The 13,642-nt window shown below is 37.3% G+C and overlaps 1 protein-coding gene across 1 annotated transcript in view; it reads left to right on the top strand.

The window, feature by feature from the left end:
- The window catches only part of ADGRG6 (adhesion G protein-coupled receptor G6), a gene marked incomplete at its 3' end in the record, with an annotated part of 101,641 nt that overhangs the window by 38,434 nt on the left and 49,565 nt on the right, over positions 1-13,642 (top strand). Inside the window, exons 2-4 of the mRNA XM_084283675.1 lie at positions 73-414; positions 6,017-6,637; positions 10,740-10,808. Coding sequence (XP_084139801.1) covers positions 73-414; positions 6,017-6,637; positions 10,740-10,808 — 1,032 coding nt within the window. The remainder of the gene's footprint in view (positions 1-72; positions 415-6,016; positions 6,638-10,739; positions 10,809-13,642) is intronic.

The raw sequence follows: 13,642 nt of genomic DNA, 5'->3' as shown, positions 1-13,642 counted from the left end.
TTAGACAGTGTTGATGATTAATTTGCTGTTAAATTATCACTCTTCCTGACCTTTCTCTGTTTACATTGCCAGCTCATGGATGCTACAACTGTAGGACTGTATTGACTGACCCGTCTGGAGTTTTCACTTCTCCATGCTTCCCCAGTGATTATCCCAACAGCCAAGCATGCAAATGGATCATCCGAGCACCTCATGGATTCATCATACAGCTAACATTTATTGATTTTGACATTGAAGAAGCTCCAGGCTGCATTTATGATTCACTGACATTGGACAATGGAGAGATCCCAATGAACCTCTGTGGGATCACCGCCAAGGGATTATCGTATAATTCTACTGGAAATGAAATGATTGTGTCCTTTAAAAGTGACTTTAGTATCCAAAAAAAAGGTTTTAATGCCAGCTATGTACGAAGTAAGTAAACCCAAAGCATTTCATACCTCTAATAGCTAAAATGTCCTGCTAGAAGGAAATTTCTTATAGCTTATTAGAATGACATTCTCTGACAGAGCCAAGTGCTCCATGAGAAGGAAAGGGGTGAATGGAGATGGAGGCTGCAGGGTGAAACTATAGAATTTTCTGGTATGTTTTTTAATTAATTTATTTTTCTTTTGATAAATATACATATATTTTTTTCCAGGACATGACATCCTTAAGTGCATTAGAAAACTTTTTGCATGCAAAAATTTTAGGCCCTAGTTTGTTTCTTTCTGAAGATTTATGTGGGGAGATTTAGAAGTGGGACACATCCTTCATTTCAGTGTAACTGCAGAACATAGTAACGTAAAGGCCAGCATGAGCTTAGCCAACAGCTGCAAGGCCAGACGAAACCTTTGGCCCAGTAAAACACCCTATAGTTTGCACCCTACCAGTGCAAAAGCAGAACTTTCTTACAGTTTTTTTCCAGTCTCTAGCATAAACTCCGAGGGATGAACTGTCACTGCAAAACTGCTGCCTTTCATTCCAGTTCCTCAACCTTTCTTTCTCTTTGTAAATATGTAGCAATGCTTAGATTTTAAAAAGCCTAACAATTGGGGGGGGGGGGCTGAGGGGGGGAGAGACACCCATGCTTTTCACCCTAGGAGAAGATAAGAGGACAAATAATATGTGATTAATATTTGTTTTGTTTTTTAAGGCATTACTAGAAGTTGTTCTTGGTAAAGGGCTGCAACATAAATGAAGGCATTAGGATTGCCTTGCCTCTCTTCTATTCAGGACCCCAGAACTCCAGAAGGACTCCAGGTCCTCTATTCTGCTCATGGGAGCAGAGTACAGGAGGGAATCACCTCCCTTAACCTGCTGACCACACTTCTGAATCAAAATGCAGCCCAGGATACAAATGGCTTTGTGAGCTGCAGGCGCACAATGCCAGCTCATGCCAAGCTTTACATTCACTGGTATCCCTTACTCCTTCACTGCAGGCCTGCTCCTGATCAATTCATTACCTGGTCTGTCCTGACACTGGGGACGGCTGAAATGTAGCCCATTACATTTAAGTTGTATTGGCTGGTTGTGTAGAAACACAGAGTAAGGAGGTTTTCAGTACTCAGTCACAAATATACCTTTTTCATGGGGGAAAAAGAATAAAAATCAAAATACCTATTACACATACAATATATTAAAATAAGAAACATAACAACCTCCATAATTATAAGACAAAAATAGTCCTGATTATGCCAGGAAAATTAGTTTGCAGTTCTGAAAAGAAAAAAGGTAAAGTCATATCAGAGGAAATAAATATTTCTTATCCTTTCATGCTGACAGAGAGAGTATAGTAATAACTCGAGGAGCACCTGTTCTCTTCTGTAAGTGGAAGTAAATTTTCTGAAAGGTTTCTGTTTGAAAGTAGTGGCTCTTCCTGTACAGCAAGTTGTTAAATCAAGTAGGTCATATAAAATGGTATGCAATCGGATTATGTAATATGATTTATTGCATTATTCCTCTTTGCTATTTTAATGTTTAAGAATAAGATATAAGATAACTTTCAGCAGGAATTGAAAGATGCAATATTATCCTCAGATGTACTCAATTAAGAGAAAAAGAAAGGGCAACATGTATAGTTAGAAAATCGTCTGTATTATACATATTAATGTATAATAAGGTAATGTATTTCAAAAATATTACCTCTGTGCCAAATTGAACAGTACCTTACCTTCACAAATAGCACCCTTGCAGTAAAAAGTCTTAGAAGACACCCTTTTATTTTGAATAAGAAGGCTACTCACCACTGTGGGTAAAGGTGTCAGTGATCTTCACTAGCAACATATTTCAATCTTACATGTTAGTTCAGGCACTCTGTGTTAAGGCCTGCTCTTAAGCTATCTCATCTAAGGTTCCTGAATTTTTGTGTCTTTACTCTAAATCTATAACTCTCAGTTAAATTCTTGGTTTTGACTGTGGATGTTATAGAGGACAGGTGGCTGTGTGCACCCAGGGCAACTTATAACTTATAGGCCACATTCTGCATGGCAACCTTTAACCAGGCAATTGATACAGAAAAAGAGTTTGGTTAAAGGGTGGTAACATAGTCCTTTCCTGTTCTTGCAGAGAATTCCTAAAGGCAGTGCTACACACACTCATTTCAGGTCATTGTGGAACTTCAAAGCTCCATTTTCAAACTGGCACCATTCTTACCATCATAAACATGATACCCAGGCTATATCATGAATTTCTCCCAGAGAGAGGGGTATGGTGTTATAGTACTCTACTCATGTTTTCTGTCATTTCTCAGCAATGATCATATGTAAATAATAAAATTAAGTGGTTTGTTCTATTTTGACTTTGACAAAGAAACATGTATGTGCAATGCAAAGGGCCATTCAAAGACATACAGCAGTTTGCTATCTAGAAATTGCACTTGTAAAGGTACTAATAGAAAATCTTAATACAAAATGTACACAAGGCAAAATATATGTGAGGAAAAACAAATAAGAGCAAATGAATTTGGGTAGGGAACTGGCTGAGAATAGAACAGCATTTGTGTGACTGCTCAGTTTTGTGTAATAGTGGTTTCAAACCGAGTTTCACAGAGCACATCCTGTTATACATAACAAGCTGGCTGCCCACAGAAACGCTGGCCTCCTGCAGCACAGCAAAAGCAGAAGATAGGCCATATCCTCAGCTGCAGTAAATGAATATAGCTTTGCTACTCCTAGGGGAATTATGTCAGCTTACAGCGGCTGAAGAGCTGGCATGTTAAATAATTTTCTAGTAATACTTAACTGTGTAAGTAATAGCTCCATTTATGAGTTGAACTCACTCAGATACCCAAAGGAGAGGAGGAAGACCTCTGATAACGCAGAAATGCTTGAGACAATGTAACATAAATTAGCACAAAGTTGAGTAGTACTGCTGTAGCCCAGATTAAAGGATGAGTCAGTGCAGCATTCACTGCAGCAAAACTTCTCAAATAGGTATGTAGTGTGTTGACACTGGTGCATTTCTTCCAGCATCAGTGGAGAGACAGCTGAAAGCAGTGAAGCTAGGAACAGCGGAAACCACTACACAAGGCACCAAACCACGCTGAAAAGCCCATCAACTGGCAGGAAAGCAGTTTTCCCCACAAGTGATTGTAAAATAGTCAAGAGACTCCTTGGTTGCTTGTGTGTAAAGGGGTGTAAGAGATGTAAGATAGCTGAAACAAAGACAAGTAAGGAAGGGACTCTAAAAAGAAGCAGAGGCAGACTTCTTGTCATTGCAGCAGTCCCATAAAAGCAGATGTGGATTTTAGAACAGTGAGCTGCCTGTTGCTGATTGCTTCTGCCGCATCCCAGCTGCCAAGACTTTTGTACATGTTTCATAAGTAAATAGCAATGCATCCAAAGTAAACGCTGTTCATTATAATCCAGTTATCTTTCTAATAGAAACAGTTTAACATCACCCTGCATGTAGTCTAAACACTTGCATGAACAGACCAAGAATATATGTATATTCTCCCTCAGAGACTAATCAGCTTCTCCAGTACTAACATCTGAAATTCATCAGTACAATGACTGGCTGTGCAACAGCAACTGGGAGAGAGCTCTTAATGTTGATGGCAGGATTGTGTTTTCTCCACATGTATAAGATACTTGTCAGTTTTGTCCTTTCACTCAGGGAGAAGGTGCCAATGGTAAAATCTGTCAGAAAAGTACAGTAATTTCATTACAGTAATTTTGTTCAGTACCAGAGCAGTGGGGTTCTCCCTGTTTATTTCTCTTCTCACACTGTTTAAATGTGACCAGGTGGTCTGTAGCTCTCCTGACCACCCTAACACAGGCTGGGTGGTGCTCACATGAGTGAGCTTTCTTCTTTTTCAAGTCTTGAATCTTTATACTTCTTCTGGAACACTTTCCATGTTACATAAAGAACTGTACTGTATAATTAACTCATAAAAAAATGCCCTTGTTTTCAATGGAAAGTTGAACACATTTTCTATCTATAAAATTGTTCCAACGTACTTCTGTGCTTGGGAAACAAACAAACAAAAAAATCTATGAAGTAAATCCAGTATCTATAAAAGCCCAGAATTTCTCTCTTCCGTCCCATTCTCCAGTTGGTGGGTTGGCAGATAATGTATAATGTTTTAGGTTATTTTACTATAGTATGTATAGGTCAAATTATGTCCTTTCATATATCCAAACATGGTAGCTGGAGCTCAGTCTGCAAGCTGCTGATAGAAAGTGTAATACCGTAGAATATACAGGATCTTTATAGTCCATATGTCTGTCTCTTCCTGAATGAGGCATGACAGTCACCGTTCCCTCATATATCTCACCCCCTCATAACGAAAAGTTTTATTTCACTCTGAAAAGGGAGCAAGTATAATAATTAGCACGTGACATACCATCATTTAAAAATCCCAAAGGAGACCGTGCTTTTAATGTGACAATTATTCTTCAAGTCTAGCAAAACCCGGTTTCAGTTCCAGCATATGCACTGTCAAAGCCTGTCAGAGAGCTGGAAGAAATTTGTTGGCAATGTGATCTGCCACAGAACTGTGGGGCCAGAAGTAAAGCCAAGAACGGCTGCAACAAGTCTTAATGACTTTGATACTTTTTCATTACTGATTACCTGAAACTTCTTTATGTGGAGAAATTTACTAGAAGAAATTTTCTGCCATAAATGTACCAATAAAATTGAGAATACTGACACTTTATTTTGAAAAATAATGTTCTCCAAAGTAGACTCAGCAGCATTGTCATTAATACACTCATGGAGAAAATGTATATGTCATTAGATACTGTTTTTCACATTTGGTGACTGCCATTTTGCCAGTGCAAATGAGAATACTTAATAAAAATCAGAGACAAAGTAATTCTGCCCATGCCTAAATACTTCTACTGCAGTGCATTTTTTGCAAGAGGACTAGCCATTTCTAGATACTTGTCCCTAATCTTAAACTGCTGACACAAATATTTGCAAAGAGTGAACAGCTTGGATAAAAATATTCACAAACACATGATTGCAATGTTCAACCAGAAGGCTGCCGGGGAGAAAACAGGAAGATGCCTAGTTCATTGCAGAAACATGTTACCAAAATTCAGAAACAAAAGTCTTCAGTTTGTCAAGGAATGTAATGGACGTTTTATTCTACTGCGATACTAATATTTAAAAGTGAGGCCTGAACTTTATTGGTGTAATGCACCAATAGTCATGCAGACAAGTAATTAAAATAATGCATCTTTAAAAATTATACTGTGTTTTTAAAATAGCTGCTTTACTCTATTGCATAATGCAACCTTCCTAGATGAATGTGTAGTAATTTTTAAAAAGTGAGTGGAAGCTAGTAGGTAATATTTCCTAATATTGCTCTTAATGCAACTTCTGGAGTAGTTAGCTGTGGGTAGAGCAGCATTCTCCATCCTGCTGTAAAGGAATGTTTTTGGTTGAGTGCACTCCCAAGCCAAATTCCCCTCAGTGTGTGCTTTTGATATATTACACTGATTAAAAAACACTGTTAAACTGCTGCCAGTCTGCCTTTATTTTTATATGAGAATATTTTCCAGTTAATTTATTTATCTGCTCTATGTTCTAGTCGCCGTGTCTCTGAGGAATCAGAAGGTCATCATTCCCCAGGATCCCGATGTTGATGCCGTGTCCATGGCAGAGACAGTCTTGGTTCCAGAGCTTAGCCAGTTTACACTGTGCTTTGAAGCAACCAAGAGCAGCAGTGATGACAATGACGACTGGAAGATCTTCTCCTACACTGATTTGTCATCGAAAGAGTTCTTCGGCTTCGGAAAGACCACAAAAGGCCATTTTCTGTCTATCTCAGGGACCCAGTGCTTTCTTGATAATGCATTGCCTCGAAATGCAGAGTTTTTCACAGGAACCTTTGAACAGCTCTGTGTAGTAGGGGATAGCTTCTCGGGTGCAATAGGTGTATATGCCAAGAGTACCTATCATAATGTATACTGTCCGGCTATGTTTGGCAAAGTTATCCCTGGAAACGGTAGGCTGGTGCTGGGCTCTAACAGCAATGAAGTGAGCTCTCTAAATGGAGACATTTACAACTTCCGCCTCTGGAATTTCACCATGAATGCTCAAACACTGGCCAACCTCAGCTGCGATGTGAAAGGAAACATTGTAGACTGGGAAAATGAATTCTGGAGTATTCCAACTTCAGCACTGAAAGCAGAAAACAATTTGAGTTGTGGTGAGTATGCCTTGCCAATTCCTTTTTGCTTATTTTCCCCCCACACTTCTGTATTATGCTGAAAATATCTTACCCCAGCAAGAAAAAAAAAAAAAAAAAAAAAGAAAAAAGAAAAAAGAAAAAGTTATTGTGAAAGAAAAACAGGTAGATCTTGCCTTTCTTTGAGTTTAGCTCAATTCTTTCCATACACAGAGTCTTTGAAAGGGCATAAACTGATTCTATAAGGGAAAAGAAAAAATCCCCTAAGTATTTTGAGTTGCTGCTTGAAATAATCTACAGATCAGAGTTCTTTCCCAGTGGTTTGGTTCCTGAAATTCTACTAACATGAAATGACAATTGCAGGAAAGTACCTGCTACCCTCAAGTTAGACTACCATGGTTTCCAGAGAGAAAAAAATATGCGTTAACTAACCACTTAGTAAATGTTTTTTTGTACCTGCACTTTGGTGCTTTCATTAGCTAGAAGGAGCACCTGTTAGGATTTTTCTGCATGTACAGATAACCAGTAAAAGCAGAGGCAAACTGGTAATGCATACAAGATAGAAAAGTACAAGAAAAGATAAATTAAAGGAGACAGATGGAAAGGAAGATATTTATATCAAAATCATTGTTTCTTATCATCCTGATAACATCTTGTCAACCTTTCTTTCAATTGGTAGTTTAAAACAGAACCTGGCATCATTAAGACATTCTGGTTTCTCTATCTAGTAGCTCATGAGGGATAAAGGTGGCTAACATCACATCTTACTTAGTTTACTGAAACCAAAATGCGAGGTAGACTTAGTGGGACAGCTCTCAGCATACTTCTAGGTGCCTACCAACACAACAAAGACACTAACATAAACAATGATCATGACTGATAAAGTTCCAAATGCAAAAGTTGTTTTTCCATCCATACAAATAGAAAAAACTGAGAGAAAGCAATTTCCCAGAAAATCTTACTCTTCTTAAACCACTATACCAAGACGATGACCACAACAATTACTACCTACCAAGATGCCTGTAAACATTGCAGTCTTACCTGATTTTGCCTGGAGTATGGATCTTGTTCGTCTTTCTATTAAACACTGTACAATCCTGTGATATTAGTGTAACATCGTAGCTGTACTCACAGAAGTAATACAGTTATTTGTATTCCACATCACAACTTTATCCTTTGGGATGTCATTTTTTTCAGTGGTTTCCTTACGGCAGATTATTTTAAAAAACACTTGTCAGCATTCTAACATTAGCAAGAACATAGGCCCAGGTTTCTATACATGCTGCTTCAAGTGTATCTCTATATAAGCATTGTTACTTCCTGTAACTAAGCATGTGAGAAAACCAACTAACCACTTTCTTTTTTTTCAAATATGTTAAATTACCCAATATGATACAGACTTCCCTAGACCAGCATATGTTCTAAAAGAAACCATGTGGGGTGCAATGCAGATTCAGAAATTGTTGCTAATCCCAGAGATGGTGTTGTTAGATTTTTTTTTTTTTCCTTCATCTTCTTGAATAAAAGCCTTCATTGTAAAACCAGCCTTTAACATGAGAGTTGATGAGTCAGACTATCAACCATGAATAAACCACTGACAGTAGTGAGATTAACTGATTAGACTTCATTTAGCTGCAGTGGAAGGATTCATGCAAAAAAAAGGAGGTTTTCACTCAGCTCCAATAATGCTTTCCCAGGAAGCCACTTGTAACAAAACAAAACAAAACAAAACAAAAACAAAAACAAACAAACAAACAAAAAACACCTCTCAAAGTATTTGTGCCTGAACATTGTTAAATTTTTCAAAGGATATTATTTTCATGATTTTTCAGACAAGTAGGTTTATTGAGGATAAAAACACCAACAAATTGTTCCAGATAATCTTTTCATGATTTTACCTTCTCCTAGTTTATTCCTTAGACTAATGTTTTCACAGCTGTGCAATCATACTGGGGTGTTTCTGGAAGACTTGACGGAATTCTTTTTTCATTGCTGTACCTTTGCAGGGCTTGCATTTAAAGGTATATATACACAGCCTAATCCAGACTAACTTTAAAAATAGTTTAAGTAGTGAGAACAGTGTAATAGAATCAGTGCAGAGCTTAGTGCAGACAAACCAAGGAGTATTTAGTCAAATACAAATACTGTACTGATTTTGGAGCCTGCAATGGTTGCACATATAGCAGAATATAACCCACTCAGTTTAAGGCTATCTTTGCTGAATGTGTGCTTGTGCCTGCAATTACTGTATAATGTACTTCATTTGGGTCCTTCCTTCCCAAATCAAAATTTTTAATTTTGCAGTCAAATTTAACTTGGGGTAGGATCTGTCTGCTTAGGCAGCTGAAAGATAGTTGTTTAAGACTGAGCTAATTGCACTCAGTGCTGTTTATGAATAATGGAGTGAAAATGGCTGTTCAGGTTGTCAGTTCATTTCACGTTAGAGTAGATGTCTTGGTTAAGTCAGAAGTTTTATGCTGTAATGTGCCTGTTTCTCTCCACTGTCTATAAGGAAAATCCAACATGATAAGGAGATATGGATGTCTGAGTTTTAGACATTTAAAGTGGGTGAGAAACATCACACAAAGTGTCCATAATGCAGGGCCATGTCTGCTGTTCCTATTACTGACCATGCCATTGAGCTTAATAAGGGAGCTTATGCCAAGTATCTGTTCATAGCCGGATCATTGTACTTCACTGAGAGAACATCTAGTCTGGCTAGAATTCAACCTGATTAAAAAATTAAAAAGGTCATTTAACATATTCACTGAAAATATGCCTCGTTAAATGATACAATATTCTGCCTTAAATGTCTTCTAAAGTCTGCAGATTTTCTGTCATCTTTCAGGTGATCTTTCCACGATATAGCATCAGGAGGAGGTTATTCACAGCAGGTTTAGATGTATGTTGGCTGTTTAACAGAAGTAAATATATTTTGGAAAAAAGTCTCACACAGAAGGTAGGGAACTTAGAGCATGCTTCCTGAAGTTGATAGGAAGCCTACAAAGGAAGTCAATTTGCCTGTATCTCTTAATCCATTTTAAACAAACAAGCAAACAAAAGCTAAACAAAACAAACAAAACCCCCACAAAATTACTGAACTTTCATATTTGTAGAGAATCACATTTTAACTTCTGTCTTGTATTTTGTTGGCAATACATGTAAGACATCCACTTCTGTATTGAAGCCCAATGCTTCATCTGTTATTCTATCATGGGAAATATTTTCATAGTTATCTTTACAAGCTGGTGGGTGATGGCTCTGTAATTTTATGGAAGGATATGGTGTTTCATGAGAGAACCTCACTGAGTCAATATGATTCTGAAGTGGTAAAATGAAAGTCAAACAGACAACACTCCCTGTAGGTTCAGATTATGCCCTGCTGTGTGGCCCTATTATTTTCAACATAACGTGCAAAAGCAGCTGCAGCTGCAGCTGATCTGCTGGGATACACAAAGTGTAATTAATGTAGTTTAACCAGTTCATTTTCTGTACTCATTCTTACATTCCCCATTTTTGTCTCTAGATGATCAAAGTATGTGCATGTAGTTGTGAATAATTCAGCAGAGATACAGATTTACAACATTATCTGCTTATAAATCATGCATACCAGAATATTAATCACACCCACGCCCTGGGCACAGGAGCAAGTTTAATCACCTTTTATCTGCCTGGTGTCTGCCACAGGCAGATTACTCAGAACTGTATGGTGGGTAACCTGTGCTGCAACAGCACATTGTGGTTGCTTCTCCAAGGTGCATGTTGTTGCTCGTGAAGATGCCATAAATTCTACAGCCATACCAAACCCTCCTCACAGAGCCATTTCGGAGTACACACAAGCTGCATTCATTTAATGGGCTGTTATTTAGCTACAGCTGGGGAGAGTATAAGAAAACCAGGGCAAGATGTGTAAGTGACTGTAACTTGTAAGGCAGGGTTTGTTTTTGTGGATCCCTCAGCAGCAACAGAAAATGAAAACACATAAGAAGGCAAATGGTATTATTAGTTTTATCATTGAGAGAAAATAGAAAGACTGTGTCACTGCAAGATATATTTTGAGACATGTTGGTTTTATGCCCAGTAGACAAACCTGTCTAATTAATTGACTTTCTTTTTTCTAAAGGCTCATACCTAATTCCTTCTTCTACAATTGAACCAACAAGTTGTGCAAACCTAGGAAGCCTTTGTCAAGGTAAGAAGCTCAGGTCATTTTCACAGTCTCATCTTTGTTAAATCTTTATTTTTCTTGATATTTTATTTTATTCCACTTCTTTCTTATTTCCTATTTTCTTCATTTTATATTTTTATTCTTTTAATGAAAGTCTGAATTGCAATAAGAAATAGTAAGGAAAGAAACATCTTAGACTCATCAAAAGTGTGGGTGTCATGTATATACAATATGTAGAAAAAATGTGATCATTTCCTTGATAATATATTTTCCAAATAATCTCTGTTATATCAAAACTGCATTAATAGACTGCATTAACTTTAGTTCTTTCTTCACATCTTTTCATCCTGCACATTTTTACAGTAAAATATTAACCAGGATAAGAAATAGGTACATCTGTAAACAAAAAATAAACATATGTAAATAAAGCAACTTTTAGGCTATTTTGAGGCTAGATACTTTGAGATTAGCAGGAGACAAGTTAACATTGGACTGCAAAATCCAGCAGCTAATAGTTAATAAAAGACTTTGTTGCAGCAACTAGTGATGGTTAAATAGTGTCAAAACCACCACGTTCATTAGGTCTTTCAAAAGGTCAGCTCTGTGGAATGCAAGGAGGAGCTGAACCCTAAAGATTTCCATGCCTTGTGAATCATTGCACATACAAGGATAGTTAATTCTTTCCACTCTGCTTAGTGGCTGAAGTTCTATAAAAATGAACAGGAACAACATCAGCCCATTTCCACAATACACTCATGAGCACAGACCTGCTCGTGAGGTGACATGTTAAACTTTAATCACAGCAGCAGCTGCATCAAAAATATGTCATGCTCTGTAACCCATTTCAAGCTGTGTGATGGAAGATAGAGGCAGCAGAGAATAAAATATAAAAGGGAGAGGAAGTCTTGGAACTCCTTCTAACCCAACATTTGCAAGTAAGTCAGATTTAATTTAAAGATAAAAAGAGAAATGCACTCTGCTTGAGAAGCCAGTAAGAGATCTGTGATAGACTCCAGTCTACTTCTCCCAGTTGTTCCCATGATTTGGTTTAGGGTCTTGGAGGTCTCCATAGAGAAAGTGAAATGCCAGTTCTGTTTACAATTAGATTTCAAACAGCAATATTCAGCGATCAGACTCACAAACTGTGAGTTATGCAAACTCACAATATGTTCTAAATATCGATACCCAAATACCTTACCAAAAAATTATTCAGTATTACTTTTTCTATGGGAAGAGGTAATACAGCCATTGTATACAGATATTTGTCTATTCTCTTGGAAGAACTCAGAGAGATTTCATATATCAAAATGGCATGGTGTGAAAGGAGAGAGAATATCTAATGTTAAATCACCTAATAGGGTTGTAGAAATAGACACACTTTCAGACAAACAAATTTGAAGAACATATTGTTTCTAATAAAAGATGTTCTCTTTCAAGCCTGCCTTCCTTAAATTCTCAGATCATCACATTTTCAACAAACCTTTTGAGTACTTTTCAACAGGGTAACTGTCTCCTTCTCCAAAGAGTGTTTCGTCAAGTGTCCCTGGCTTTGTGTTAGTTACTTTGAAAGTGGTGCATCAGATTTATGTTGTTCATCATCATCTTCATCTTCATCATCATCATCACCATAATGTAAATCATAAAAAAGATGTCTGTATTGATTTCAGCACTGCAGACTTATTTTAAGCTGAGAGTCCACTGTGGATTCCTTTTTAGTTTGTTTGTTTGTTGTATGTTGTGCAACAGCACCAGTAACAATGTTTGTGCTTGCCATCATTATGTCAGAGCTGTTTTCTTCATTGTGTCTAGCAAATATTTTCATTCATTGGAAGATACCTTCTTTAACAGTGTTGGCTGGAACACACAATCAGCAAGAAGCCTTAAAACTTGTTTCTCAGAAAAATATAGCCCTGAAGTTACTTGTAAGAACACCTTTTTTATATAACAGTGTGTGACTTTCTGTTCTCCCTTTCCCAGTTAGAACCCCTGTGTACCAAGTCTTCTCTTTTCTCAATTTTCTTATTTCACTGAAACTTGAACATAAACCCATTCCCTAAGCTGAGGCCTGAGTTTATGAATTTTAGACTCAAAATGTTAAATGCAGTAACCTAACAAAAAATCAATAGTTCAATTTCTTAGTTAAAATACGATTGCTTAACCTTTCCAGGTTGATTCTTGGTCAAAATCTACAAAAGATGTATTACACTGTGAGGTTATATTTCACAAATCTTCACATTTAAAGAGAGTTTTCAGGAAAAGAAGAAAGCTGTCAGTGACAGGATTTACATTCCTGGGACTTTCTAGATAAATTATTTTCCAAACTATTTGAAAATTCAGTGGTTTGATTTTGAAGTGCTTTGTTCCTCTAGAGTGTGTACCCTCCCTGTCTTCAGTGAGGGGAATTTGAAGTTTTGGCTTCTCACTCTGAATATGAGAAACATTCTAGCTAGTTCTCCTGGGAAACATTTTCCAGTGTTATGTAGGATGACTCCTGTTAGTGTCACTGGGAAGAGTATAACTAAGATCCTACATGAAGCTTTCAAAATATGTATTCCACTCCAGTTATTCCAAGTCTGATTTCAATTCTTTTCATTATATAGAGTTCAGTTGAGGTAATGAGAACCTTAAATGGGTGTTTCAGTTTCACGTTTCTTTGTCATCCTCATTCCCTGAGTAGGGACAATTATTCTTTCTAAGTGCACGCATCTTCGAACTTGTAAGATCTGTTTTCTGGTCTTTACACAGCTGTTTGGATCTGAAGCTCTCATAAGAGGATTTTGAATTCATGAAATCGGTACAGGACTGATCTTGCAATCCTTCCACTGGCAAACCTCCCACTGAAGTCAGTGAAAGTAAAG

Source organism: Netta rufina (assembly GCF_964035555.1).
Source record: "Netta rufina genome assembly, chromosome: 3".
In the NCBI taxonomy this organism is placed as follows: domain Eukaryota; kingdom Metazoa; phylum Chordata; class Aves; order Anseriformes; family Anatidae; genus Netta; species Netta rufina.
The sequence above is the reverse complement of the archived record's forward strand: the minus strand, read 5'-3'. Positions and strand labels throughout refer to the sequence as shown.